Source organism: Cucumis melo, chromosome 5, assembly GCF_025177605.1.
Source record: "Cucumis melo cultivar AY chromosome 5, USDA_Cmelo_AY_1.0, whole genome shotgun sequence".
Classification (NCBI taxonomy): domain Eukaryota; kingdom Viridiplantae; phylum Streptophyta; class Magnoliopsida; order Cucurbitales; family Cucurbitaceae; genus Cucumis; species Cucumis melo.
The window spans coordinates 20,859,957-20,885,154 of record NC_066861.1 but is presented as its reverse complement, the minus strand read 5'-3'; the positions used below and the strand labels follow the sequence as shown (position 1 = coordinate 20,885,154).

Here is a 25,198-nt window from a genome sequence, read left to right as displayed (position 1 = left end):
CAATACCAAAAAAAAAAGAAAAAGAAAAAGAAAGATTTAAATAAAAAGTAATGCATTTACAATTGCATATTTTATTTCTGTTCCGAGAAAAAAGAAGAAGAGAATTGGTGTTGGGTGTTGGCTAGTCCACCCAATAAGGTTTTTCCCTCGTATATGATGAGGTGCTGCTATCTGATTGGCTGCTTGACGTCTCTACCCATGCTCCTGCCTGTTGTCGTACACTATTCATCATTTCCTGTTTACGGATTTTCAAATCTTCATTATTATTATTACTACTACTATTTATTCTAAATCTATGCATTTAATCTTAATCCCTCCGATTATTGTATTATTGTTATTGAAAAAAGACGAGGAAATTAAATAAAATTAAACTTATTAAATTAGGCATTTAGTTTTCCAAAATGAAACTACCTGAGAAGTCTGGCTTGCATATGGAGAAGAACACGTACTACTACAGCAGAACGACCCAATTATTCCCATACTCTCTTCCGCCATTGTTCTCAGTCGATTCAGCTCCGGCAACACCACCTTCCCAAGGTCTGGCCGATCTCTCTTCCTCATCTCCGCACACTTAATCGAAAGCTTCGCGAACTTCAACGCGTCTTCAACCGGCCAATCCTTCACCTCTGGATCTAGTATCTCTGCGAATTTCCCCTTCTCAATCGCCCTTTCCACCGCATGCGCTAGTCCTATCGGCGGTCTTGCTGTGATAATCTGCAGAAGCATCACTCCCAGTGAGTAAATGTCTGATTTAATCCCCAGTAATCCCGTTTGTTGATACTCTGGATCGATGTAGAAGAATGTCCCTGCCGTCGCTGTCATCCGATACTGAGTTACTGAGTCGGCTACTGATGGAGGAACTAGCCTCGCCAGTCCGACGTCGCTGATTTTGCTCACGTAGTTACTATCTAGCAAAATGTTCCCGGGTTTCAGATCACGGTGTACTATTGGTTCTGGTCTGGTTTGATGTAGGAAGAGAAGTCCGGTTGCGATCTCTGCTGCGATTCGGAATCGTAATTGCCATGAGAGAATGGGATCGTTGGCTTTTCGAAAGAGACAATCTTCTAAGCTTCCATTCGCCATGAATTCGTAAACTAAACAACCCTTTTCAGGACAAGCTCCGAGAAGGAGAACCATGTTTGGATGTCGAATACAACTTAGAACTTCAACCTCTTGTTGAAATTGAGATCGTCCATGAGCGGCATCCGGACGAAGAACCTTGATCGCCACCGGCGTGTGGTCGAGTTCTCCACGGAAGACCGGACCGTAACCGCCTTCACCGATCTTCAAAGAATCGGAGAAGCCTTTTGTGGCGGTTTCGATTTCTTGGATTGTGTACTTTCTGTAACCGATTTCAGCTTGACCGTATCCTGAAAATGACAGTGTTCGTTTCATTTCTTGTGCTTCCATGTCCACCATTTTCTCTACTCTGGCTCGTTTCTTAGCCTCGAGCGCTGCATTCCTTTGTGCGGCTTCGGCTGCCTCCATCGCTGCTTTACATTTTATCTTCTCCTTCTCTGCCATTGCTAATGCTGCTTCCTCCGCCATTCTCGCCGCTTCTAACCTCTGTTCTTCTTCAACTTTCCAGCGATGGAGCTCCATTGCCTAAAATCAAATCGGTTCTTGAGTGAAAGTTATAGATGTAAGAGGAATGGATTTGAGGTTTTGTTAATGGCGGAAAGAAACCTTCTGTTTGGCGGTTATGGCTTCTTTGCAGGCAGTACTATACATGTCCATGGTTTGTTTGAGCTCTAATTTCAACCTTCTCATCTCAGCTTCAACATCATCCTTATGAATTGAACAAAGAAAATCATTAGAGATTAAAAAATTGAAAGCACTAGAAAGAGAAAATCAAAGAGGAAGAACACACACCTGAGTTTGAGAGTGAGAAGGCCAAGAGAAGGTTTCACTTGGTGAAGAGCAAAAAGACATATCCTGAGGGAAAGAAGAATGGGTGTTGTCGTTATAATTATCATTAGTATTACTATCAACAGATTTGTTGGTTCCTTCTCCCATTTCCAGCATTAATGGCGACGTTGGACCTGGGCTGAACACTTCAAACTCAGAGGCGTTAGAAAGGCGAAAGGAATCGCCACCGGTGGCGATGTTGGAGTTCCATGCCCCTGATAAGCAATAATCCGTGCTCCGCCTTCCGCTGCTAACGAAGGATATGTCAGAATCTACCATTAATGGATCCATCACTTTACTCATCGACGCCCTTGAACCTGGTCTTGTAAACGGTGACCTGCCCACCTCAACAAACATTCTATCACGACAGCAATACTTAGGTGCAACCAAGCCAAAAAGTGCAGTAGAAATATTCGTATTAACAATATTATCCGAGAATAACCTTATCCTAAAAGATTAATGAAAACTAACGTACATAGTTCTGAGTATAATATTTCACTATCTAAAACGCATGATTGGACTATATACTTGATAGCCTATCCTAGATATCTTAGTATTTTATATTCATATGTTTATTGTATTTACCTTAGTAATTCTCTCATGTTTAAATTCAACAATGTATCTCCATCGATTATAACAATATAAACATATATGTATATACGAGAGGGCAAGAGACGACACATACTTGATGTCCCAATCTTCTTGAAACGAAGGAAGAGGAACCTTTTTTATGCTAATTTGAGTCTCTAAACCTGCCAACCAAATCACCAAACACAAACTAATGAGGATACCAATAGACTTTTCCAAATCTCTAAATAGTAAATTTTGAGCTTATTTTTTAGTATAACCTTTATCTTCTCTTTTGATAATTTCAATCTTTTACGTTCTCTAACTTTGGATAAATATTTTTAAACACGTTTTGCTATATACCAAAATACATAAAAATTGTACACACTAAGAGGAATTTTGTGGGCACATTATATAAAAAGTTCAAATGTTACTATCCAAACAAATATCTATTTATTTGACTATTGGTTAAAATATCACTTTGACCTTATGCTTCGAAAGTTTATAAATATCTAAGAAGTTAAAATTAGAAGCAAAAGAATTTGTGTTTTCTCCTGATAAACTTATAGCTCTACCCCTAGTAAAATAACAACACAAAATTGCAAAAACTCAAGACTATGTTTCAACTTAAATGATGAAATTGGTATACTTATAGGAGACATACATTTACCTGATTGAGAGCATGATTGGTTCGTTTCGGACGACGAGACTTCGGAGGCGTTTGTGAGCTGATGTAGAAGTTGAGGGCGTGGTGGGGGAGGTTGTATCTGGGTGCGCGGCGAAGCAACAGGCTTCGCTGGAGCTGGAGCTGTGGATTGTTTCACCGTTACCTTGCCTTTGTTGGCAATAATGTAAACTGTACAAAAATCTGGTGCTCCTTTTGATACCATACTTGGGATATCAGACTTGAATCTCCTATATTACAAAGAACGTATGAAGATTTTTTTTTTTTTTTTGTTCATCCTTTAAATTTAGTTTAAGGATAGAATTATATATTTGTTTGATATATGTTTGGGGTCCATCGTGTATAAAACAAAAAAATTAGAGAAATTATATATTTAATTAGTGAGATTGAAAGTTTAATTTTGTGTTTATTTTTATATCCATCAACCTATTAAATATAAAATTAGTTCAAGATTAATTATACAAAATTTAAATTTTGAAGACTTCTCATTTTTAAAAGTTTAAAGACTAAATAAGTATAGATTTCAAAGAATTATCTACATGCATCATTCATGGTTTATTAGAAAATATAGGTAGCTTTTAAATAAAGAACAAAAAATGTACATTTATATATAATTGAGAGCATATGGAATGGTGAGGAAGGAAATTATTACTTGTAAATTGATCTTGTAGGAGCACCAAGTACTAAAATGTCTATAACATTTTTGGAGACATGATTTATTAATGCCTTTGGAATCTCTCCTTCCTCTAACATCACCTCATTGCATGGTATCTGTTCTTTCAAACACATCAAATTTATAGATTATTTAGTTAAAGGAAACTAGTAGTTTAAAGAGAGAAAAAAAAAACCCTTTTTAAAGTGCTGCTCAATCACGTTTTTGAGCTATTACATCTAAAAGATTAAGAGATTCAAATATTTGTTCCTTAAGTTAGAGACATGTGTTTAGTTCAACTTAACCATAATATTTGGCACAATAATAATTGTGTCAATATGTATATTTGAGGTATAAAGTTCAAATCTCTTTGTCAAATATTGTGATGAAGTCGAATACAGAAAAGAAAAACAGTTAACATATTGTATTTGATAACTAATGAATTTTTTAAATTGAACATAAAACACTACTTTGATTGTACTTTTTTTCTTTTTGTTTTTTTGTCCACCACTCAATCGTTTTAAAAAATAAATTTCTTTTCTATTAAAAAAAAAAAAAGTTGGTTTTACAAACTTTTCAAAAAGAAATATTAATTCAAAATTAGGATTTGAACTTTCCCATCTCGTTTAATACTTATTTAAAGCTTTTTCCACATTTTGTAATTTGCTATACACAATAATTTTCCTTTGATTTTTTTTTATTTTAGTTTAAAATTTTAATCCCACGTATTTCAACTCTATATTTCTTTTTCTTTTATCTACTTTTTCACTAATGTCATAAAAAGCAAAATAAAAATTGAAAACTATGTTAACCAATACCATTTTTCGGAGTTTATTTAGTTTTAGTCCTTATAATCTTGATTATTCAATTTTAATCTTTATAGATAAATCTTAAATTTAATCTTCACGTGTATTTTAACAAAAATTTTGTTCTAAAAAACAATTTTACTATAAATTTTAAAAATATATTTACATATTGTGTTTTTTTTCCAACAATTTTTATTATTTAATTAATTTTTAAAAAATAAATTTTAGAATTCAAATTTAAGATTTATGAAAAATATTTAAACTAAAATTAAATAACTAAAAAGCATACAAACTAAAATTGAACAAATTTCAAAATATAAGAACTAAAATTAAAATTGAACAAATTTGAGAATATAAATACAAAACCATTGTTGATTTTTAAACAACTTCTCTAATTTAAAAAAAAAAAACATGTTAAACTTTTTAAAAGAAAAAAAACACACATATATATGTATTAAATGGTTACAAAAAGAAAAGGAAAAATAGTATTGGTAAGATTAAATTTTTAAAAAGATATATAAAAAAGAATGATGATAATTTGAGAGAGAGGGAGAGAAACTGACATTGCTTCTTGTACAAATGCAACGAAATGGAAGGAAGAACTGATCTTTCGCATGATTTTCAATATGCTGTTTATTCAATGCCGCTTCTTCCATATCCGAATCCCCACTCAAATTCGTTACTACAACACACAAATCAATTCATCAACACCATACTTTCCAAGAACGAACACAAAATCAAATATTTCAAAGGTTAATTAGGGCTGTCAATCCAAATTTTCTTTTTCTTATATTGTTCTTACTCGAATGTGCCGAAGAAGACGGTTTTTGTTTAACATGAAGGAGAGTGACAACTTGACCTCTGCTCAGAAGCCGTTCGATTGTCCATTTCAAAGCGTATTGACTGCATTTGTCTTTGTCGATCGCTACTGCAACATCTTTCTTCTGAGCTCCTCCTTTCGCCATTTTTTCTTTAATGAGTTATTCTACGAACTGCGATCGATTTCTTTGCTGTTGTTGGTGTGTGTTGAATCCGTGGACAGAGTTGAGAAAAATTGGAGAAAATGGTGTTTTAATTTGAGAAGAGGGAATATGTGAGGAAGATGAGATTGGAATGGGGATTGTTAACGGTGTAACGAAAAATTTCTTTATGGGTTATCTATTTTTAAGTGGTTTCTGTTGAATTTTTGAACTGGAAGAAAAAAAAAACAAGTATGAATTTCTTGTTTACAGGATGTTTTGATTTGTGGTTGTTGAATTGTTGAAGAGGATTGGGTGTTGTTCTTTTCTTTCATTTATTATTTTCCATGTATTTATATTCATTATGTTATTTTAAGGGAATTTAAGTACTCTTTTTTTTTTTTTTTTTTTTTGTTGTTGTTGTTGGGACAATCTTTTTATGTATATAATTTGATTTTATAATATTGAAAGCATAATTCTGATAAAACCAAACCTTAGCACCAATTTAGAGTTTCCAATCCAAACAAGAAAACTCCATTGGAGCAAATTAGGAGATCAGTTGGTCTCATGATGCTGTAAAGACCGTAGCATTTGATTTAATATTATTTCACTAATATTAATTAATATTTGATTTAGTATTATTTTATTAATATTAATTCATTAAATTAATTCATATTAAATAATAAAATAATTAAAATTTGATTTTTAGAAAATCAAATATATTGAAAAGAAATTCAACTTGAAAAGATGAAGAGGTCTCATATTTTCCGCCTCTTTCACGGATCATCCAAGCATACAATATATGTATCCATGCTTTTGCTCAGTTAAATGTAAGCTTCCGGTGAAGAATTGATTGAAAATTTTGAAGTTTTTTTTGGAAAATTTTCATATTCTCAATCTCTCTTAAAAGAAAAAAAAAACACACATAAAATCATGTTCTAAAGCTAGAAAACAATAGAGAACCTCTTGTGGTCATCTATGGCTTGAAATCAACAAAACCAATCCAGAAACAGAGGAGAATTTCAAATTCTAATGTTAATAAGTATTCTTGAATTCTATGTTTTTCTATTTTTCAATTTTACGTTAGTCAGATGAAATTAGAGTGTTTTATATAATTCTTTTTCCTCGTTATTTCATCATAATATTTATCCTAATTGACATGTAATAATTATTAAATACTTTTGGGATAAACTCACCGTTATTATCAAATCAAATATTTTTTTATTGTATAATCAGTAAATTGTGCTCTTAATTTGATTATTTGAACAAATAATCTTGCAAATGTAAGGTTTCGACTTGATAATAAACATATATGTAACCATCTACTAGATACGTTAATTAAAATCATAAAGTATCTAATGGTACACTTTTATTATAGGGTCCCTATATTTCATCATGAATTCGTTCAAAAAATGTAGGTGACTCAACTCCCAGATGATGACCTAATAACCTATTTTTTTTAGAGTAAGTAACACATGATAATTCATTGGATTTGAGAATCTTTTGGTTCTTTAGTATATCCACAAGAATTTTCAATAATTCTTCTCGTCATTATTTACCCAAGATGATCCAATCAATCATACCAAATAGTAAACATATTTAAATTTATGGGTTTCGAGTTTATGGTTGCATACATTTTAATTACTCGTATATAAATATAATATAATCCAGAAGAAAAAACAGACAATGTTTACGATATAAAAGCTTTCCACGTGAAACAATAAACGTAATATAAAGATATTCTTTTATTACCATCATGTCCTCCTTTGATTAATAGAACTCCATTTTCCCCTCTTGAAATTCCTTCACCACTCTCATCTGCAAAGTTTTTTTTTTTTTTTTTTTTTGCATGCATTTCCTTGTGAGAGTTTATTTTATACCGAAGTTGTATTATTATTTTATTTTACTAAATGTTCTTATGATTTAATATAAGTTTCCAATTAGAAAAAAAAACTGTAAGTAGCGAAGAAACCGGAAAGGAGATGTGAGAGGTTTGAGTTTTGAATAAAAAAAAAAACAAAAAATAGTCATTGGATTTATTTGATGAATCTAGAGTTCAATCACTTAAGTACGCATCATAATTTTGTTAAAAAGTTGGTGGAATCCTACCACCACTGACCAAGGTAAGTTTTTTTTTTTTTTAGTTTGGTGACTAAAACATACATTTTTAAATACATTTTTAAAAGTTTAAAAACCAAAATAGAATAAGATACAAAGTTTAGAGACCAAAATAAAATTTAAATCTTTAATTAATTACTAAAAAGTGATTATTTAATTTATAAATAAAAAAAAATAAGATTGAAAGATTAAATCTTGAAATCAAGAAACCACCAAGTAAAACTATACTCAAAACTTTGGGACTAAAAATGTTTTTTTTTTCCGTATTGTTTAACCTATACATGCCAATTACTGGTTGAGTATGAAGTTTTGAGTCTTCAGCCTAAAAGAAGTTAATACATGTCAATTATTGTTTTGGCTATATTGATTTCGATAATTTTAATTTATAATAAAATTATATTTGTTTTAGTAATAATTTTCACGAAAGAATCGAATTGACCTAGATTTAAAGAAAGAATGTTAATTTACCATCCAAGTAAGTGCATCATTTGGCTTTTTGTCTTCATGTTCAATGAGGAAGCTTAGATTGTTTCAATGGTGAAGTTTATAGGTTAAAACAAGGAGTATAATTGTTATTTTTGTTTATAACTTGCCATCATCACATGTAATCTTCCTCTTTACAATTAATAGTGAATTAATATTTTTATTATATTTTAGAAAGATAAACAAATTAAAATATATTCATCACATAGATACTAAATACTTAGTTAAAAATGCTAACAAAATCGAAAAACCGAAAACCAAATTGATTCATTGGATTCATTTGTTTGTTAGTATTTGTATTTGAAGAAAAAAAAGCACTATGTGTTGGTGAAATAGTTAATTTTTTTTTAATGGAAAAACCAATCAAAACTAAAACCAACTAAATATATGCATATATATAGTCTTTAAAAACGAACTACAACATTAGGTATTTGGACATACATTTGTTGCTTAGAAAACATACCAATTATTACAAAGTATCTATGTGTATTTAGAAAAGTGTTAAAAGAAAAAAAGTATATGATTGGGGTGAGAGAGGCTCGAACTCTCGACCTCAGGATAACTCTTCAAGCTATGAGACCTACGCGCTAGCCAACTGCGCCACCACCCCTTCGTTGACCCACTGTTTGTAATATAATTACATATATTCTTTTTTTCAACATCTAAATTTAAATTCAAATCTCTCCGTTATTTCATTTAATTTTTTAGTTCCATTTACTTTTCAATACTAAAAAAAAGTTAAAGAAAAGAAAAGAAAAGGTTATGGTTTATTTGTTTGTTTATTTTCTTTTCTTTTTTTTTTTTCCTCTTAAAAAGAGTAGCAGAAGTATAAAGAAGAAGAATCAAGAATAGTGTAGGAGGAGATAGAAGAGATACCATAAATGGTTGAGTTGCCATTTGTTAGTTGGTTACCCCGTTCTTCTTGAACTTACCCATGCCGCCAAATCCACCGTTTTACTACTTGGAACATGAAACTCCTATAATACCCCTAAACCCCGCCCCCAATGTTTCCATAATTCAACCTTCTCAAAGGATATCATCGTCATTGTCTCTCAAAACTAATTGGATATGGTTATTTTTGTAATTAAGGAGATCGTAGATTGACGCACTACAAATATGATGGAAGTTGCAATAACACTATTAAAAAAATTTTAAGTAATAGTCGGACTCCTAATTTTTTTTATTATTGTATTAAAATTCGGCCTTCTTATTTATAATTATTGTAAAAATTAAACCTACAAAATAATAAAAAGATATTCAACCTCACATTTAAATTATACAAATTTTGAGAATTTAATTTTTATTTTTTCTGACAAACTTTTAAATTTTAAAGTTGAATGGTATGATTGCAACTGCCTTCTATTTTTTTTCAATATTTTTTATATTATAGAAACATCTACCAGAAAATTAAGCACCAAAATATTTTGTTATAAATATAATATAAATAATAAACCTATTAACTTATCTTATAAACATTCTATAACATTTTTTTAGAAAATTATACAACGTTTATTTATTAATTTAAATTTAATTTTTTAAAACTTTTAGAAAAATATTAAATTTTCCATTGACAATTAATTTCTCATACTATGATATAGTTTAATCAATAAAAAAATATCAATTTTCACTCCTACATTTTATAGATTATATAATTTGAATCGTTTATTAAGTATATCAATTTACATTTTTATTTGAAAATTTTTTATTTAAGATATTCAATTTTATCGATTAAATTTATAACTTTCTAGATGAGACAATCTAGATTATTTCATAACTTTATTTAAGCAATAAAATTAAACATTTAAAAGTATAAATAATTTTCAAAAGAAAACTCATAAAAGGACTCTAAATTAATTGACATAAAGTTTAAGGATAAAAATTAGTTTAGTAGCAATGGCAGAAATGTAAATTTCATGAAATTGAGCGCTATTTTTGTAAGTTTGTTTGTTTCTCCCGCCATCTGGACCGTTACTCGAACACTCCCGAACTCTCTTTATACTTTTCTTCTTCTTCATCTTCATCTTCATCTTCATCTTCATTTCTCTCGATCTTTCCCTTCAAACCCTATAAATCTCATTCTTCAATTCTTTCTCCATAATTCAGAATAATCTCATTCAAATTCATACCCCACTTTCCAAAAAACGAGCTAAAAGACCTCTCTTTCTTTCTCTTTCACTTTCACACTACTCTGTTTTCTGAACCTCAACCTTTTCCGGCTATGGCGGCCAAAACTGAAGGCAAAGCCATTGGCATCGACCTCGGCACCACCTACAGCTGCGTCGGTGTTTGGCTCAATGATCGTGTTGAAATTATCCCCAATGATCAAGGTAACCGAACCACTCCTTCTTATGTAGCTTTCACTGATACTGAGCGTTTGATTGGCGATGCCGCCAAGAATCAAGTCGCTATGAATCCTCAGAACACTGTCTTCGACGCCAAGCGTTTGATCGGCCGACGACTTTCTGATCCGTCTGTTCAGAGTGATATGAAGCTCTGGCCATTCAAAGTGGTTGCCGGACCAGGAGACAAGCCGATGATCGTTGTCACGTATAAAGGTGAAGATAAACAGTTTGCTCCGGAGGAGATTTCTTCTATGGTTTTGACCAAGATGAAGGAGATCGCTGAAGCTTTTCTAGGGCAAACTATCAAGAACGCGGTAATTACAGTACCTGCTTATTTCAACGATTCACAAAGACAAGCGACGAAAGATGCCGGTGCAATTGCTGGTCTCAACGTGATGCGTATCATCAATGAACCAACGGCGGCGGCGATTGCGTACGGATTAGACAAAAAAGCCTCCCGTAGAGGTGAACAGAACGTGCTGATCTTCGATCTTGGCGGTGGAACTTTCGATGTGTCCCTTTTGACAATAGAAGAGGGGATTTTCGAGGTGAAAGCCACTGCCGGCGATACACATCTTGGCGGAGAAGATTTCGACAACAGACTTGTGAATCATTTCGTTTCAGAATTCAAGCGGAAGAACAAGAAGGATATTAGCGGAAATGCTAGGGCATTGAGGAGGTTGAGGACGGCGTGTGAACGAGCGAAACGAGCATTGTCGTCAACGACACAAACAACGATTGAAGTCGATTCCTTGTACGAAGGGATCGATTTCTATGCAACGATAACAAGGGCTAGATTTGAAGAACTGTGTATGGATATGTTCATGAAGTGTATGGAGCCAGTGGAGAAATGTATTCGTGATGCTAAAATTGACAAGAGTCAAGTTCATGAGGTGGTTTTGGTTGGTGGATCTACTAGAATTCCCAAAGTTCAACAGCTTTTGCAAGATTACTTCAATGGAAAGGAGCTTTGCAAAAGTATCAATCCGGATGAAGCTGTCGCTTATGGAGCTGCTGTTCAGGTAACTAAGAACATTTCATTTTCTCCATTGAACTGGATTAATTTTCCATCTTCTTTCAACTATTTTTCGAAGTTTTTGAGTACGTTTTCTAAGTTCACCTTTATCCTTCAATCATTTCAAACAAGTTCTTAGACTTTTTTAAAGTCAATTAGTGATTTGGATGGTAAAATTGTGAGAATGAGGAACTAATATTGACCATGTCCATGGCTTTGTACAGGCTGCAATTCTAAGTGGAGAAGGAGACGAGAAAGTTCAAGACCTTCTACTCCTCGACGTCACGCCTCTAAGTCTCGGCCTAGAGACAGCCGGCGGTGTAATGACAGTCTTAATACCAAGGAACACAACAATCCCAACAAAGAAAGAACAAATCTTCTCAACATATTCAGACAACCAGCCAGGTGTTCTAATCCAAGTATACGAAGGGGAGCGAGCAAGAACCAAAGACAACAACCTCCTCGGAAAATTCGAGCTAACCGGCATTCCTCCGGCACCAAGAGGTGTGCCACAAATCAATGTGACTTTCGACATAGATGCAAACGGCATACTTAACGTTTCGGCAGAGGACAAAACCGCAGGAGTGAAGAACAAGATAACGATCACGAACGACAAGGGAAGAATGAGCAAAGACGAAATAGAAAGGCTAGTGAAAGAGGCGGAGAAGTACAAAGCAGAGGATGAAGAAGTGAAGAAGAAGGTTGAAGCTAAGAATGCATTGGAGAACTATGCATATAATATGAGGAATACTGTGAGGGACGAGAAGTTTGCTGGGAAATTGAATCCTGATGATAAGCAAAAGATTGAGAAATCAGTGGAGGAGACAATTGAATGGTTGGATAGGAATCAGTTGGCTGAGGTTGATGAGCTTGAAGACAAGCTGAAGGAGCTCGAGGGAGTTTGTAATCCCATCGTTGCTAAGATGTATCAGGGCGGTGCAGGCGGCGGTGTTCCGATGGGCGATGATGTGCCCGGAAGTGGCTCAGGCCAGTCCGGCGGGGCTGGACCGAAGATTGAGGAGGTTGATTGAGGGAGGGTGATAGGCGTTTGTGGTGTTTTTCAGTGTAGAAATTGAGGATAATATGAGATGGCCTTCGGCCCTTTGTTTTCGTTTTTTCTTGAATTACAAGAAATAGGATGTATAGTTGGTTCTTTTCTTTGTTTCTTTGTTGCTGAAAATGTTGAAGGGTTGTTGGTGTACGACGTTTGAGAGGGACTTGTAATAAAAACTAGAATCTACTTTCTTCTTTTTAACTTCTAAACATGAATTTTGGAATTAGAAAATAATTAATTATTGTTGTTCTTTGTTTAAACTTTAAAATAACTCGTTGTAATTATTAATTTAAAAATAGGAAGCTAATTGCAACTATTAACGAATTAGGCATAATAGATCAAATTGAAAGTTATAATAACAATAACGAACTCATGGTTCAGGGTGCTTTATGAACCTTTAGTCGGTGAGTTTCTTAAAGAAAAAAAAAATGGTGAATGAAATAATGAAATGCTAATCCATGTGAAAAGAGGGTAGGATAAAGAGAGGTGGATGCGAGATAATTTTAGTTGCTATTTGAATGAGACTTGAGTGAGATAATTAATTGGTCAATATATTAAAATTAAGCTAATGAACTCATTCTACCAATTCGATTTCGAGAAATGAGATCCAATCATCCACCTTACCATATAGTAAAAATAAGTGAAATTAATAATAACGAATCTATTTATAAAATTAAATAGATTATAGGGAAACACCAACCTCGAGTAAAAGCACTTGACCAAAATCAGCATCTCAAAATAAATAATAATTAGAGGGACTACAATTTTATTTTATTTAATTTTCAATTATCGAGCAAAAATTTGAAAGGGGTAAAAAATAGAGAGAAGAATTTTCAAACTCGAGAAAGGAAATAAGAATGACCAACTTAATTTATATTATTCTAACTAAAAAGAAGAGAGATCAAGTAGAAAATGCTCGGCGAAGCAATTTATATATAATATAAAGAAAATTTTGAAGTGTAAATTAAAGATGGAAAAAGTTTTAGTTAATCAGTCAAGAACAGACGGAGAAACTACAACTTCCTTACCTAACAATTTGAAGCTCTTTTGGTTTACAAGTTTTCAAGTCCTTGCATTTGAAGCATCATCAGCTTCTTGCATTCTAAGCATACTCTCCATCTTTCTACCATTCTTGTTCAGCTTTCCCAACCCAACTTCTCTTCTCTTCTCTTCTCATGCTAAACAAACATGGTCCTCTTGAAATCACAAAAATAGGATCTATATGTGTATACTGATCAGTAGCTACACTTTAACTAAAAACAAATAATCAAGAGTTTATAGTTATTAATATAAGTTCAAGACTCTTAATTTAAAGGATGAGTTGGTCAATCCTACAAAAGCTAGTATCATCAAGACAATGTGTCTATGTCCTCATGCAGTCATGGTTGTAGTCAGAAACCAGATAATGGTCTGCATTAACTTTTACTTTAGCTTACAGTCATTCAATTATGGGACTATTGGATGCTCACTCTGCAAAGGCTTTGGAGATCATAATATATAGTTAATAAAGAAGAATTATTCTAAAGAAGAAAGAAGAATGGAACAGCAATGATACCTGAATGGTTGGGACTTCGACATGGCAGTTGAATAGTGAAGAGGAGGAAGCTTAACTTCAAGGCAAGACTGGGGACTTTGACACAGCAACCAACTCACCACCCATTACATGGACACATTAGGTGAAGAAGACAATTGAATATCTCATGCCACCCTTTTGCTTCTCTACCTTTCTCCTTCATAAAACACATTCCTTGCTCCAAACTCTCATCCTTCACAGAACGCTTAGTCTCTCTTCGTGTCAATTTCCAGCCATGGAAGCAAGCGCTGGACTTGTCGCTGGGTCTCATAATCGTAATGAGCTTGTTGTCATTCATGGCCATGAGGAGGTAATGAACTTAATCAAAAAAATGCAGTGGGAGAAAGTTTTGGTATATGTGTTGGTGGCTGATATGGTTGTTCTTGTCTTTGTTTTGTTTTGTTTTCTCTTCTCTTCTCCAGCCGAAACCGTTGAAGAATTTGGATGGTCAAGTTTGTGAGATCTGTGGTGATGAAGTAGGGCTTACTGTGGATGGTGATCTGTTTGTTGCCTGCAATGAATGTGGTTTTCCAGTTTGCAGACCTTGCTATGAGTATGAAAGAAGAGAAGGAAGCCAAAATTGTCCTCAGTGTAAAACTAGATATAAGAGACTCAAAGGTGAAGCTAGAGCAAAGGACTGTGCAATGCAATGCAATAAGAATAACTAGTTTCAACTTTTCTTTTCTTTTTTTCTTAAACACTCACTTTTTGGGTATTGTGAAGGGAGTCCAAGGGTTGAGGGAGATGACGATGAAGAAGACATTGATGACATTGAACATGAGTTCAACATTGATGATGAGAGGAACAACCATAGTCATCTGGCAGAAGCTATGCTCCATGGCAAGATGAGCTATGGTAGAGGCCCAGATGATGAAGAAAACGCACAGTACGGAAGATCACAGACAGTGAGTGTCAGCAAAACTTTATTCTTAGCCTCAATTAGGAAATGTTTTCCCAGTCAATATTAGATTTATAAACAAACATCTACATATGCAGGCAAATGGTGAGCTTCCTTTATCTTCTCAAGGTTATGGAGAGCAGATGTTATCTTCTTCATTGCACAAACGTGTACATCCATATCCAGTTTCTGAACCAGGTAAATTTTCTCCATGCCATTGTTTTGGCAATAAATTGAGACAGGTTCTAATCTCTCTCCTATAAGCTACATGTAGTTTCGTTTTCATATGGTAGCTGATATGCTTTGAAAATACCAGGGAGTACAAGATGGGACGAAAAGAGAGAGGAAGGTTGGAAAGATAGAATGGATGATTGGAAATTGCAGCAAGGCAATCTTGGGCCTGAACCTGATGATGGCTGTGACCCAGACATGGCTATGTATGCTTGAAAATTTTGACAATTCCTGAATTTCTAATTTGGATGTTTTTAATTTTCACTTGAGGAAGTCTATGTATTAACTGACTAGAAAACTGTTGTAGGATTGATGCAGCCAGACAACCGCTATCAAGGAAGGTACCAATAGCATCAAGCAAAATTAATCCATACCGAATGGTTATTGTAGCCCGGCTCGTTATTCTTGCCTTCTTCCTTCGATACCGGATTCTAAATCCAGTGCATGATGCATTGGGTTTGTGGCTAACTTCTGTGATATGTGAAATCTGGTTTGCATTTTCATGGATCCTTGATCAGTTCCCCAAATGGTTCCCAATCGATCGTGAAACCTACTTGGATCGTCTATCCCTAAGGTAATATCAATTATAGAATGAGAAGGAGAAAAGAATAACTATGTTAGTTGAGTATGTGTCAAAATCAAGAATTTCATCATCGGGGATAACCATATGGATGTTTTAATGTAGGTATGAACGAGAGGGTGAACCTAATTTGCTTGCTCCAGTAGACATCTTCGTCAGTACTGTAGATCCAATGAAGGAACCTCCTCTTGTAACAGCTAACACAATCTTATCTATCTTGGCCATGGATTATCCAGTTGATAAGATTTCATGCTACGTTTCGGACGATGGAGCTTCCATGCTTACTTTTGAAGCAATGTCTGAAACTGCAGAATTTGCAAGGAAATGGGTGCCTTTTTGTAAGAAGTTCTCCATAGAACCACGAGCACCTGAAATGTACTTCTGTGAGAAGATTGATTATCTCAAGGATAAAGTCCAACCAACATTTGTGAAGGAGCGTCGAGCAATGAAGGTATGCAATTTTAATATGCACTATGAAAGAGATACTATAAGAGATTTACCACATCTCTATATAAACCTTGAAATATATTTTTGGTGCATGCAGAGAGAGTACGAAGAATTCAAGGTCAGAATAAATGCTCAAGTAGCGAAAGCCATGAAAATTCCCACAGAGGGATGGATAATGCAAGATGGAACACCGTGGCCAGGCAACAATACAAAAGATCATCCTGGTATGATCCAAGTCTTTCTAGGTCACAGTGGAGGCCTTGATGCAGAAGGGAATGAACTCCCCCGCCTAGTTTATGTGTCTCGTGAGAAAAGACCAGGTTTCCAACATCACAAGAAAGCCGGCGCCATGAATGCCTTGGTAACTTGCTTGGTCAAGTTTCTTTCTTTCCCAACCCTAGTTTTTTCCTTTTCCTTTAACTAATCCCCTACATTCTGTACAATTGTAGATTCGTGTCTCTGCAGTGCTTACAAATGCTCCATTCATGTTGAACTTGGATTGTGATCACTACATAAACAATAGCAAAGCAGCACGAGAGGCCATGTGCTTCCTTATGGACCCTCAAGTTGGAAAGAAAGTCTGTTATGTACAATTTCCACAAAGATTTGACGGAATAGATAGGCATGATCGTTATGCCAACAGAAACACAGTCTTCTTTGATGTAAACAACCCATCTCCGAAAGTTCATGCATACTTGTTCAACTGATAAAGCTCAAAAACATAAATTGAACTATTTTCTTTGATATGCAGATTAACATGCGAGGTTTAGATGGAATTCAGGGACCTGTATATGTCGGCACAGGGTGTGTGTTTAGGAGGCAAGCTTTATATGGTTATGAACCCCCAAAAGGTCCTAAGCGCCCAAAAATGGTAAGCTGTGATTGTTGTCCATGCTTTGGACGTCGAAAAAAGCTCAAGAACTCTAAGAGTGGGGTGGATGGAGATGTTGCAGGTAAGTGTACATTTTTGTTGGTTAGCATCTTGGTGGACACATCACCATCATATTGTGATAACTCCTATTTATTGTTGCTACGTGAGTAGTACTGGCAGATGACAAGGAGCTACTGATGTCACAAATGAATTTCGAAAAGAAATTTGGACAGTCATCAATTTTTGTTACCTCTACTTTGATGGAAGAAGGTGGTGTTCCACCCTCCTCGAGTCCAGCAGCCCTGCTTAAGGAAGCAATTCATGTAATCAGTTGTGGTTATGAAGACAAAACCGAATGGGGAACCGAGGTAATGTCGATAACTCTTACTTTAGGAAACATCTGAACACTACCTTCCTCCTGTTTCGCTATTGTCACGCTAACACCTAAATCCAACAAAAAGTTATTGTCAGATATGGTCTGGATATAGTTAGACTTGGAACTGGAACTAATGTCATGTTTGTGTGTACAGTTGGGCTGGATTTATGGATCTATCACAGAAGATATTCTAACAGGCTTCAAAATGCATTGTCGTGGCTGGAGATCCATATACTGCATGCCAAAGAGACCTGCATTTAAGGGTACAGCTCCCATCAACTTGTCTGATCGGTTGAACCAGGTGCTTCGGTGGGCACTTGGGTCTATTGAAATCTTTTTCAGCAACCATTGCCCCGTTTGGTATGGCTATAAGGGCGGGAAGCTAAAGTGGCTTGAGAGATTTGCATATGTCAACACAACTGTCTACCCCTTCACTTCGATACCACTTCTCGCCTATTGTACCCTCCCTGCAATCTGCCTGCTCACGGATAAGTTTATCATGCCACCGGTATAGTAACATTTACATTATAGCCTACAAAAGATAGTTTAAGCAGAAAATAATGGGAAGAGGAAATTTAAGGAAGGCATAGTTAATTCAAAAGTGTAAATTGGATATTTAACTATAGTGTTTGATAAATTTATCTGGCCATTGGCCCGTCCATAAGACTGAACACACAGTTAATTAAGCTTTTATTTTCACCATTGTTCCTGGTAAGATATTTTGCATCCACTGACGAAATTATCTTTGGCTTTTGGACAAACAGATAAGCACCTTTGCAAGTCTCTTCTTCATTGCCTTGTTTCTTTCCATTTTTGCTACGGGAATTCTTGAGCTTAAATGGAGTGGAGTTAGCATTGAAGAATGGTGGAGAAATGAGCAGTTCTGGGTCATTGGTGGTATTTCAGCCCATCTATTTGCTGTTATACAAGGTCTGTTGAAGGTATTGGCTGGAATTGATACTAGCTTTACAGTTACATCCAAGGCAACAGACGACGAAGACTTTGGAGAATTATATGCCTTCAAATGGACAACCCTGCTAATCCCTCCAACAACTATTTTGATCATCAACCTTGTGGGAGTTGTTGCAGGAATCTCAGATGCCATAAACAATGGGTATCAATCATGGGGACCTCTCTTTGGGAAGCTTTTCTTTGCCTTCTGGGTGATTGTTCATCTTTACCCATTCCTCAAGGGTCTGATGGGCCGCCAAAACCGCACACCGACAATAGTCGTCATATGGTCTGTGCTGTTGGCTTCAATCTTCTCCTTGCTTTGGGTCCGAATTGATCCGTTTGTGATGAAAACAAAGGGACCCGATACCAAGAAATGTGGACTAAATTGCTGAAAGACTTCCTCTCTTTCTTGTTATTTGATGTGTGCATCACCAGAATATTCATGTGCATATCCAGGAGATTTATATGCATGGGCATTGCACATAGAAGGACTAAAATTATGTGAAGCACGAGAATGAATAAAAGTAAGAGTGAAATTTTTGTGTAGTATGACAATGTACCTAGTTTTGTGGACAAATGAAGATAACGTGTCTGTACTTTGTTTAATTCAGTTTGTGTACACAAATCAATTCCTCGTATAGAAACTTACAATATTGTACTTGTACCTTCATCACCACAGTCTAGAAATCAAGATTCCCATGATTCAATCAATTAACATTTGTACATCTTTTGATAGAAGACTACGCTCTTCATGGATTCTGGAATAAACAGAATATTAAACAGTTAAGAAATCAAAACTGAGAGCAACTGATATGAAAGATCTAGTAAAAATGACCAATGGCTTCATGTAAGACAAAATGAAACAAGAGGTAGGAAAAATATGCTCACACACGTCTATAGAAATAGGCAACTTCTGACTCATAGCCAAAGATGATGTAATATCTTAAGGATTAACATTCTCGGATCCGCACTTAAATAATTTATTCCTAAATGCAGCAAACGGACCTCCTGAGTATCCAAAAAAATAAATATGGAAGAGAATAAATATAAATACTTAATGCAAACATTGAAAACGCATGCCCAAGACCCTCGGAAACATAGCCAAGACCGTTTATTCTCCTTTGCAAATAATTACGACTGGATTCAAACAATTTCTGAAGAAAGAGAATGTAAAGCCATGCATGACCTAACTGCGTACCTACAGCACAAGAAGTTAATATTCAACTTTAATGCTGTTTACAAACAACTGATTTGAAAGTAGAACGCAGCTGAAGCCTGAATCTTCTGGATAAAGTATAGTTTTCAATTAATGTTCGATAATTAATATGGAAGACAAAGGCGTGAAAGGTCGTATGAACAAAATTGACAAGCAAACCTCTGTGCTATAACTCATATGAAGGGGAAAAAACCCAGATGATAATAAACGAAAGGGGAAAAACTAATGGATGGAAATCTAATAAAGGGTTAAGTTGGTATCTCTTACATTTCTACCTGACAAGTATAACCGTATAATCCTGTATTGTCATGGTACATAGCATATCAATAAATATCTAATGATTCTCCTGAGTTAAGTTTAACCTTCTTTGAAAATAATCATAATATCTACAATCGAAAAATTATTTCAACTGCATGCATGAAATGTCAATGGCTTCCGGCTTTTATGGTTCCTCCAATCCAAAAATCTTAACTGCCACTGGAATGTTAATTTCACCAGTAGTCTCCACATGAACAAATACCATTTTTGAAATGATGGAATCTATTAGCATCCCTAACAACAATCACTCTCTCAGTGATCTTTGATATAAATTTAGTTGCAGTATGACAATCTAGACAAACTCGGAGGTTCTTGATAATCCTAATTTCAGTTCCAGGCTCGGTTGAAATAAGACCAAAAGCAATTGCTAATTTTTCACTGTGGACATTCACCATTAACTCCTTCTCTTCATCCTCTACATCATGCAAAGCAGTAGTGACAGTTTCTGCCTGATATCCAGCCTCTCTCATTTTCCCTGTTAACTTCTCTAGCATCTCAAAAATGGCTGTGGCCTGAGGATGGGATCGATCCCCCGATGTGAACACATATTGTTGATCGCCAATCTCAATTAGAGTGCAACCAGGTGTTTTTGCTAGTTTTCTCTTCTTAACAACTTGTCGTACTGAAGCAGCTTTGGGGAAATTCCTGTCAGTAGAATATATGTTAGAAAGTAGAACATAGTACCCCACATTTTCTGGGTCCAATTGAAAAAGTCTTTTGGAAGCAACATTGGCTATCTCTGTATTCTTGTGAATCATGCAAGCGCCAAGCAGTGCACCCCAAACAGCTGGGCCAGGCTCCAGTGGCATTCTTTCAATAAACTCCAAGGCATTTGTTAGTTGTCCAGCTCTCCCAAGTATGTCAACCATGCAAGCGTAGTGCTCACTCATGGGCTGAAAACCATAATCGTTAGCCATAGAGTGGAAAATTTCATTTCCCTCTCTCACCAAGCCAGAGTGACTGCAAGCATACAAGATAGAAAGGAAAGTAACACCTGTCGGTGGAATCCCAGATTGCAACATCTCATAAAAGAGTTTTAGTGCTTCCTTGCCATGTCCATGGAGACCATAACCAGTTATCATGGCATTCCAGGTTACGACATTCTTGTCTACCATCAAGTCAAATAATTGCCGAGCCTCCACGATGCTTCCACATTTTGCATACATATCAACTAATGCAGTAGAAACATACAAGTTAGATTCAAGTCTTTCACTCTTAATCAAGCCATGAACCCATTTTCCAATACTTAGAGCTCCAAGTTGTGCACAAGCTGAAAGAATACTGGTGACAGTAACAGGGTTTGGACTGAGCTGAGGCATCATTTCCTGGAAAAGAGAAATTGCTCTATCTGTCAACCCATTTTGAGTATACCCTGATATCATGGCATTCCAGGAAGCCAAACTTTTCTCTGGAGACTCATCAAACAACTGCCTTGCAAATTGCACTTCATTTAGTCGACAATAAACAGTAGTAAGAGCAGTTGAAACCGAAGGTTGCAAAATAATACCAATCTTCAAGCTTAAATTTTGAATCAAGAGAGTAAGTTGCAGATGGTTGAAGGGCGAATAAACTGGAATTAAGCCCACCAAAGTGCTTGAATTAACACCTTGTCCGGAGGCAAGCAATTCTCTGAATAGTGTAACTGCCGACTCAGTTTCATGATTGAAAGTATAACCAGAAATCATTGCATTATAAGATATCAAATCTGGCTGATCAATCTGATCAAACAATATCCTTCCTTTGTGACTCTTCCCGCATTTTGAATACAATGATATCAATCCTGTAAGCACATAAACATCAGAATGGAGTCCTTTTTTTGAAGCCAAACATTGGATACCCATCCCTAGCCTATATTCCTGCAACTCTGCTACTGCTGTAAGCACCGTAGCCAAAGTTGTAGAATCAAATGACAAACCAACATCGAGCATATCCACAAAAACACGTATCGAGTCCTCAAAATAAGAATTCCTGGAAAATCCAGATATCATCGTGTTCCAAAGAACCGTATCCCTCTCAGGCATTACATCAAACACCTTACGAGCCAACTCAGCGCGGGTAAATTTAAAGTACAAATCAACAATTGCAGAGCCAACAAACAAATTTGACGCCACCCCATCAACAATGGAGTGCGCATGCAACAAGACACCAACCCTCTCATCCTCAAGTCTCGAAGCAGCTGAAATCGCAAATGCATAAGTGAAATTGTCTGGCCTAAGATTAGTCCTTTTTCTCAAATGGGTATAGAGAAAGATCGAAGATTTAGGCAAACCATTGTCGGAGAAGCCTCTAATAAGGACATTAAACAAGAATAAATCAGGTTTCGAAACCTTATTGAAGAGTTGGCGCACATGGACAACGGCGCCAAGGTCGAAGAACTTGTGGGTAAGCTTGGTAATCGAAGAGAGATCATACTGGATACCATGGAGGATCAACTGGGCTTGAATTTGAAGGAGTTGAGGAAGTGTAGTAGCGTTGTTAAGAAGCGTGAGGAAGAATTTTTGTCCACGAATGGCAGAGGTGGTAGTGTTTGTGCATATCATCTGCAATACCAAATATGTTGTGCTATAAACTAGCCAACTAGAATCTCATCTTCTTAAGCTACATTATATTTTCCTAATCCCCTTGGTTCATATATACACTGTTGTAAGTCCCTCTGTAAACAGACAATCATCTTCAATAATACAGAATTGAACATGGTAAAAGAAGAAGAAAAAAAAAAAAAAAAGAATTCTTCTGCCGCGAAGCCTATTGTCTACCAGCCACCGCCGACTCTACGGATCTGCTCGCCCTTCCTCCCCCTTGGGTCTCTGCTCTTTCGTCCGTGGGTACCACCGCCTCTACATGCACCAAAACTGCTGCTGGTCTCTCCGCCGCTTCGTCGTGCCACTGCGGTCCAACACAGCCGCACCTCTGCACAGTGAGTCTGATTGGAGCAACTACTCGAAAAAGAGAAACGGGTTTGGTGAATCAGCTGGTTCAATTAAAAACCATATGACCACCGGTTCGGTTCGGTTGAATGCTTCATTACTCTCGTTCAAAAGCACGTACACACTAATAAGAATAGGATAGCATAACCTAATAGAAACTGTGGAGCGTTTGGTAGAATGATTGATTTATAATAGTTTGATTATTATAATAGTATAACGATCCAATTCTTTGTAGTAGGATGATATCATTACTTTAAAATAAATAACAATTTTTGAATCTAAAAGAAAAAGAGGAAAAGTTAAATTTTTAGTAAATAGATTCAAATACTTGATCATAAATCAATACTTGGCAAAATAAGAAAAATGTTAGGTAACATAGTTCTAGTTTGGACCCTATCTAAATTTTAAAGAAAATAATTAATGAGTTCTAATAAATTTCAATAAAATAATTAAAGTAAAAAATATTGTAAATATGAAAAGATGGAAGCAAATGTAATTCCCCTATGGTAAGTTACGGACCCTTCTTATCATTCAACAACTTTTCTTTGTTCTACTTTTGTCTAAAATATTAAACATAAGATTGACTATAAACATATACTTAGTAAGAGTATACTCAGTAAAAGATTCACTACTAGTTTTGCTAGATATTTGTTAACTTCCCATTAGGATCCCTTAAGAGGTATCCAAAACTATCGTGTGCCTAATGGAACATATGCAATCTAGTGATTCTGTAGAAATACCCTCATCTACCGGTGAACCCGAAGGAACACCTACAAGATCGGGCTATAAGTGATCCCGTCGAACGATTGATAAACATAGGTTGAAAGCACACAGTCATAAAATCTGTGAAAAAGTGGTGATTTCAAGGGATATCGTACATGTAGGTAGAACCCTAATGGCCAAAGTTAAAAGAACACCACAGTCCATAACATATAGCAACATCATAAACGTGACATGAATATCAATCATAAAATCCATAATCATGTGATTATTATATCATGCATCATAAACATATCAAGTCATCAATTACAGCACATTATGCCTCTTAGTTACATCAATGAGTAATAGAACATGCAAGCTCTTAATCTTATTTTCATTCGAGGTCTAGTAGTAAAATATTTTATCTCGAGATTTGTTAAAATCCTTGATTGTCAAAACTCAAATAAACCACTTCTAAACATAAACAAAATTAAATTAATAATTTATCAACCAATCATCCAAATATTTATTTTAGGTTTTCAAACTTACCCAAAGCTGAATTTAAAACAAAATCAACCTTGAATGGAAAAAATTCCATAATTGCTTTAAAATTCGTCAACGACCTTTAAACAAAAGCAATCCGGCTTAAATCCAAAAATTAATCTACTAAGCACCAAAAATAAATATTTAATGGGCATATCAAACCCAATTAAAAGCTTACAAAAAAAAAAAAACACAAAATGACTCAAATGGCTTAAAAGAGGGGCAGTGGCTTGGCAGCTTAGCTAGGAAAAAGGGTTTGTCTCAAGCGGCTCGAGTAATAGAGACAGATCGACTCAGATCTAGGACACAACTCGGACATGGCGCGCAACTAGGTGAAAAAGAAAGCAGATGTGTGTGTCTCGGCTAGAAGAGGAGAAGTTGACGCAAGACGAACAGAAGTTGACAGACTTGGTGACTGATGGACGTTTTGAATTCAATGGAGATAGCGAGAGACAGAAGAGATGAGGATTTTCGACGTGTGGCTTCAGACAAAAACGAATGGCTTTGATGAAGACATAGGACACGAAAGGAGAAGATCGACTAGCATTTTGGCTACGACAATGAAGATTGGGTTCAGCTGGCTTCGCTTGGGCGTGGTTGGAGAATGGCAAGCATGATGGACAGTTGGGCAACGATGGGAGGCGAACGACTACTAGGGCTTTGAGAGGAAGAAGATGATGAATATTAAATTGGCATCCTTCTCTAGAGGGCCTTATTTAATAATAATGATGATGATATATATTATCATAAATTTTAGGGAAATTTTCATAAATATAACAAAGAGATGAAATATTTACGGTCCGTGTAACAAAATAAAAAAGCCCATGAAATCGGCCATTTTTTAAATATTACAGGTTTGTCATTTCTTTCCATCTTCTTTCTTCTGGAATTTTTCTTTTCATTTCCATTGTCTTTTTCTCTTCTTCTTCTACAAATTTTCTTTTATTTTTTTTCAAATTATTATTTGGTTGTTTAA

At 35.3% G+C, this 25,198-nt stretch overlaps 4 protein-coding genes and 1 non-coding gene across 7 annotated transcripts; 2 read left to right on the top strand and 3 right to left on the bottom strand.

Moving 5' to 3' along the window:
• Positions 1–25: 25 nt before the first annotated feature.
• Positions 26–5,878, bottom strand: LOC103499012 (U-box domain-containing protein 35-like). Of its 3 annotated transcripts, none has more exons than XM_051084584.1 (9): positions 5,421–5,878; positions 5,182–5,300; positions 3,813–3,931; positions 3,146–3,390; positions 2,594–2,660; positions 1,873–2,245; positions 1,687–1,788; positions 412–1,605; positions 26–208 (listed from the first exon to the last, which is right to left on the bottom strand). In XM_051084584.1, exons 1-9 carry the CDS (start codon positions 5,581–5,583, stop codon positions 122–124), a joined length of 2,469 nt encoding a protein of 822 aa, XP_050940541.1. In that variant the 5' UTR covers positions 5,584–5,878; the 3' UTR covers positions 26–121. The 3 variants fall into 3 exon arrangements, with proteins under 3 accessions (XP_050940541.1, XP_050940542.1, XP_016901374.2); XM_051084585.1 differs by having other exon boundaries at positions 27–235; positions 5,478–5,878; XM_017045885.2 differs by having other exon boundaries at positions 28–235.
• Positions 5,879–8,702: 2,824 nt separating this feature from the next.
• TRNAM-CAU (transfer RNA methionine (anticodon CAU)) lies at positions 8,703–8,788 on the bottom strand. The gene is given in 2 exon segments: positions 8,703–8,738; positions 8,751–8,788. It is a non-coding gene; the product is annotated as a tRNA-Met (tRNA).
• A 1,420-nt stretch (positions 8,789–10,208) lies between these two features.
• On the top strand, positions 10,209–12,790 carry LOC103492106 (heat shock 70 kDa protein). Its single transcript, XM_008452314.3, has 2 exons — positions 10,209–11,542; positions 11,760–12,790. The coding sequence occupies exons 1-2, from the start codon at positions 10,397–10,399 to the stop codon at positions 12,564–12,566; spliced, it is 1,953 nt and encodes a 650-aa protein (XP_008450536.2). The 5' UTR covers positions 10,209–10,396; the 3' UTR covers positions 12,567–12,790.
• Positions 12,791–14,269: 1,479 nt separating this feature from the next.
• Positions 14,270–19,316, top strand: LOC103492090 (cellulose synthase A catalytic subunit 7 [UDP-forming]). Its single transcript, XM_008452289.3, has 13 exons — positions 14,270–14,472; positions 14,585–14,780; positions 14,886–15,067; positions 15,159–15,258; positions 15,377–15,497; positions 15,599–15,865; positions 15,977–16,322; positions 16,416–16,679; positions 16,768–16,980; positions 17,070–17,271; positions 17,361–17,557; positions 17,720–18,073; positions 18,330–19,316. Exons 1-13 carry the CDS (start codon positions 14,290–14,292, stop codon positions 18,909–18,911), a joined length of 3,207 nt encoding a protein of 1,068 aa, XP_008450511.1. The 5' UTR covers positions 14,270–14,289; the 3' UTR covers positions 18,912–19,316.
• Positions 19,317–19,881: 565 nt separating this feature from the next.
• LOC103492100 (pentatricopeptide repeat-containing protein At4g30700) lies at positions 19,882–23,009 on the bottom strand. The gene has a single exon (XM_017046663.2). It carries the CDS (start codon positions 22,591–22,593, stop codon positions 20,227–20,229), a length of 2,367 nt encoding a protein of 788 aa, XP_016902152.2. The 5' UTR covers positions 22,594–23,009; the 3' UTR covers positions 19,882–20,226.
• Positions 23,010–25,198: the final 2,189 nt, after the last annotated feature.

Bases quoted from the DNA above. Each gene is read 5' to 3' on its own strand.
- LOC103499012 (XM_017045885.2), bottom strand. From the start codon at position 5,583: ATGGCGAAAGGAGGAGCTCAGAAGAAAGATGTTGCAGTAGCGATCGAC. The intron at 5,301-5,420 runs GTAAGAACAATA...TGTGTGTTGTAG, and splicing joins GTCTTCTTCGGCACATTCGA to TAACGAATTTGAGTGGGGAT. The intron at 3,391-3,812 runs GTAATAATTTCC...TTTGTAATATAG, and splicing joins CCTACAAGATCAATTTACAA to GAGATTCAAGTCTGATATCC.
- LOC103492106 (XM_008452314.3), top strand. From the start codon at position 10,397: ATGGCGGCCAAAACTGAAGGCAAAGCCATTGGCATCGACCTCGGCACC. The intron at 11,543-11,759 runs GTAACTAAGAAC...GGCTTTGTACAG, and splicing joins CTTATGGAGCTGCTGTTCAG to GCTGCAATTCTAAGTGGAGA.
- LOC103492090 (XM_008452289.3), top strand. From the start codon at position 14,290: ATGCCACCCTTTTGCTTCTCTACCTTTCTCCTTCATAAAACACATTCC. The intron at 15,866-15,976 runs GTAATATCAATT...GTTTTAATGTAG, and splicing joins TTGGATCGTCTATCCCTAAG to GTATGAACGAGAGGGTGAAC. The intron at 16,981-17,069 runs GTAAACAACCCA...TTTGATATGCAG, and splicing joins GAAACACAGTCTTCTTTGAT to ATTAACATGCGAGGTTTAGA.
- LOC103492100 (XM_017046663.2), bottom strand. From the start codon at position 22,593: ATGATATGCACAAACACTACCACCTCTGCCATTCGTGGACAAAAATTC.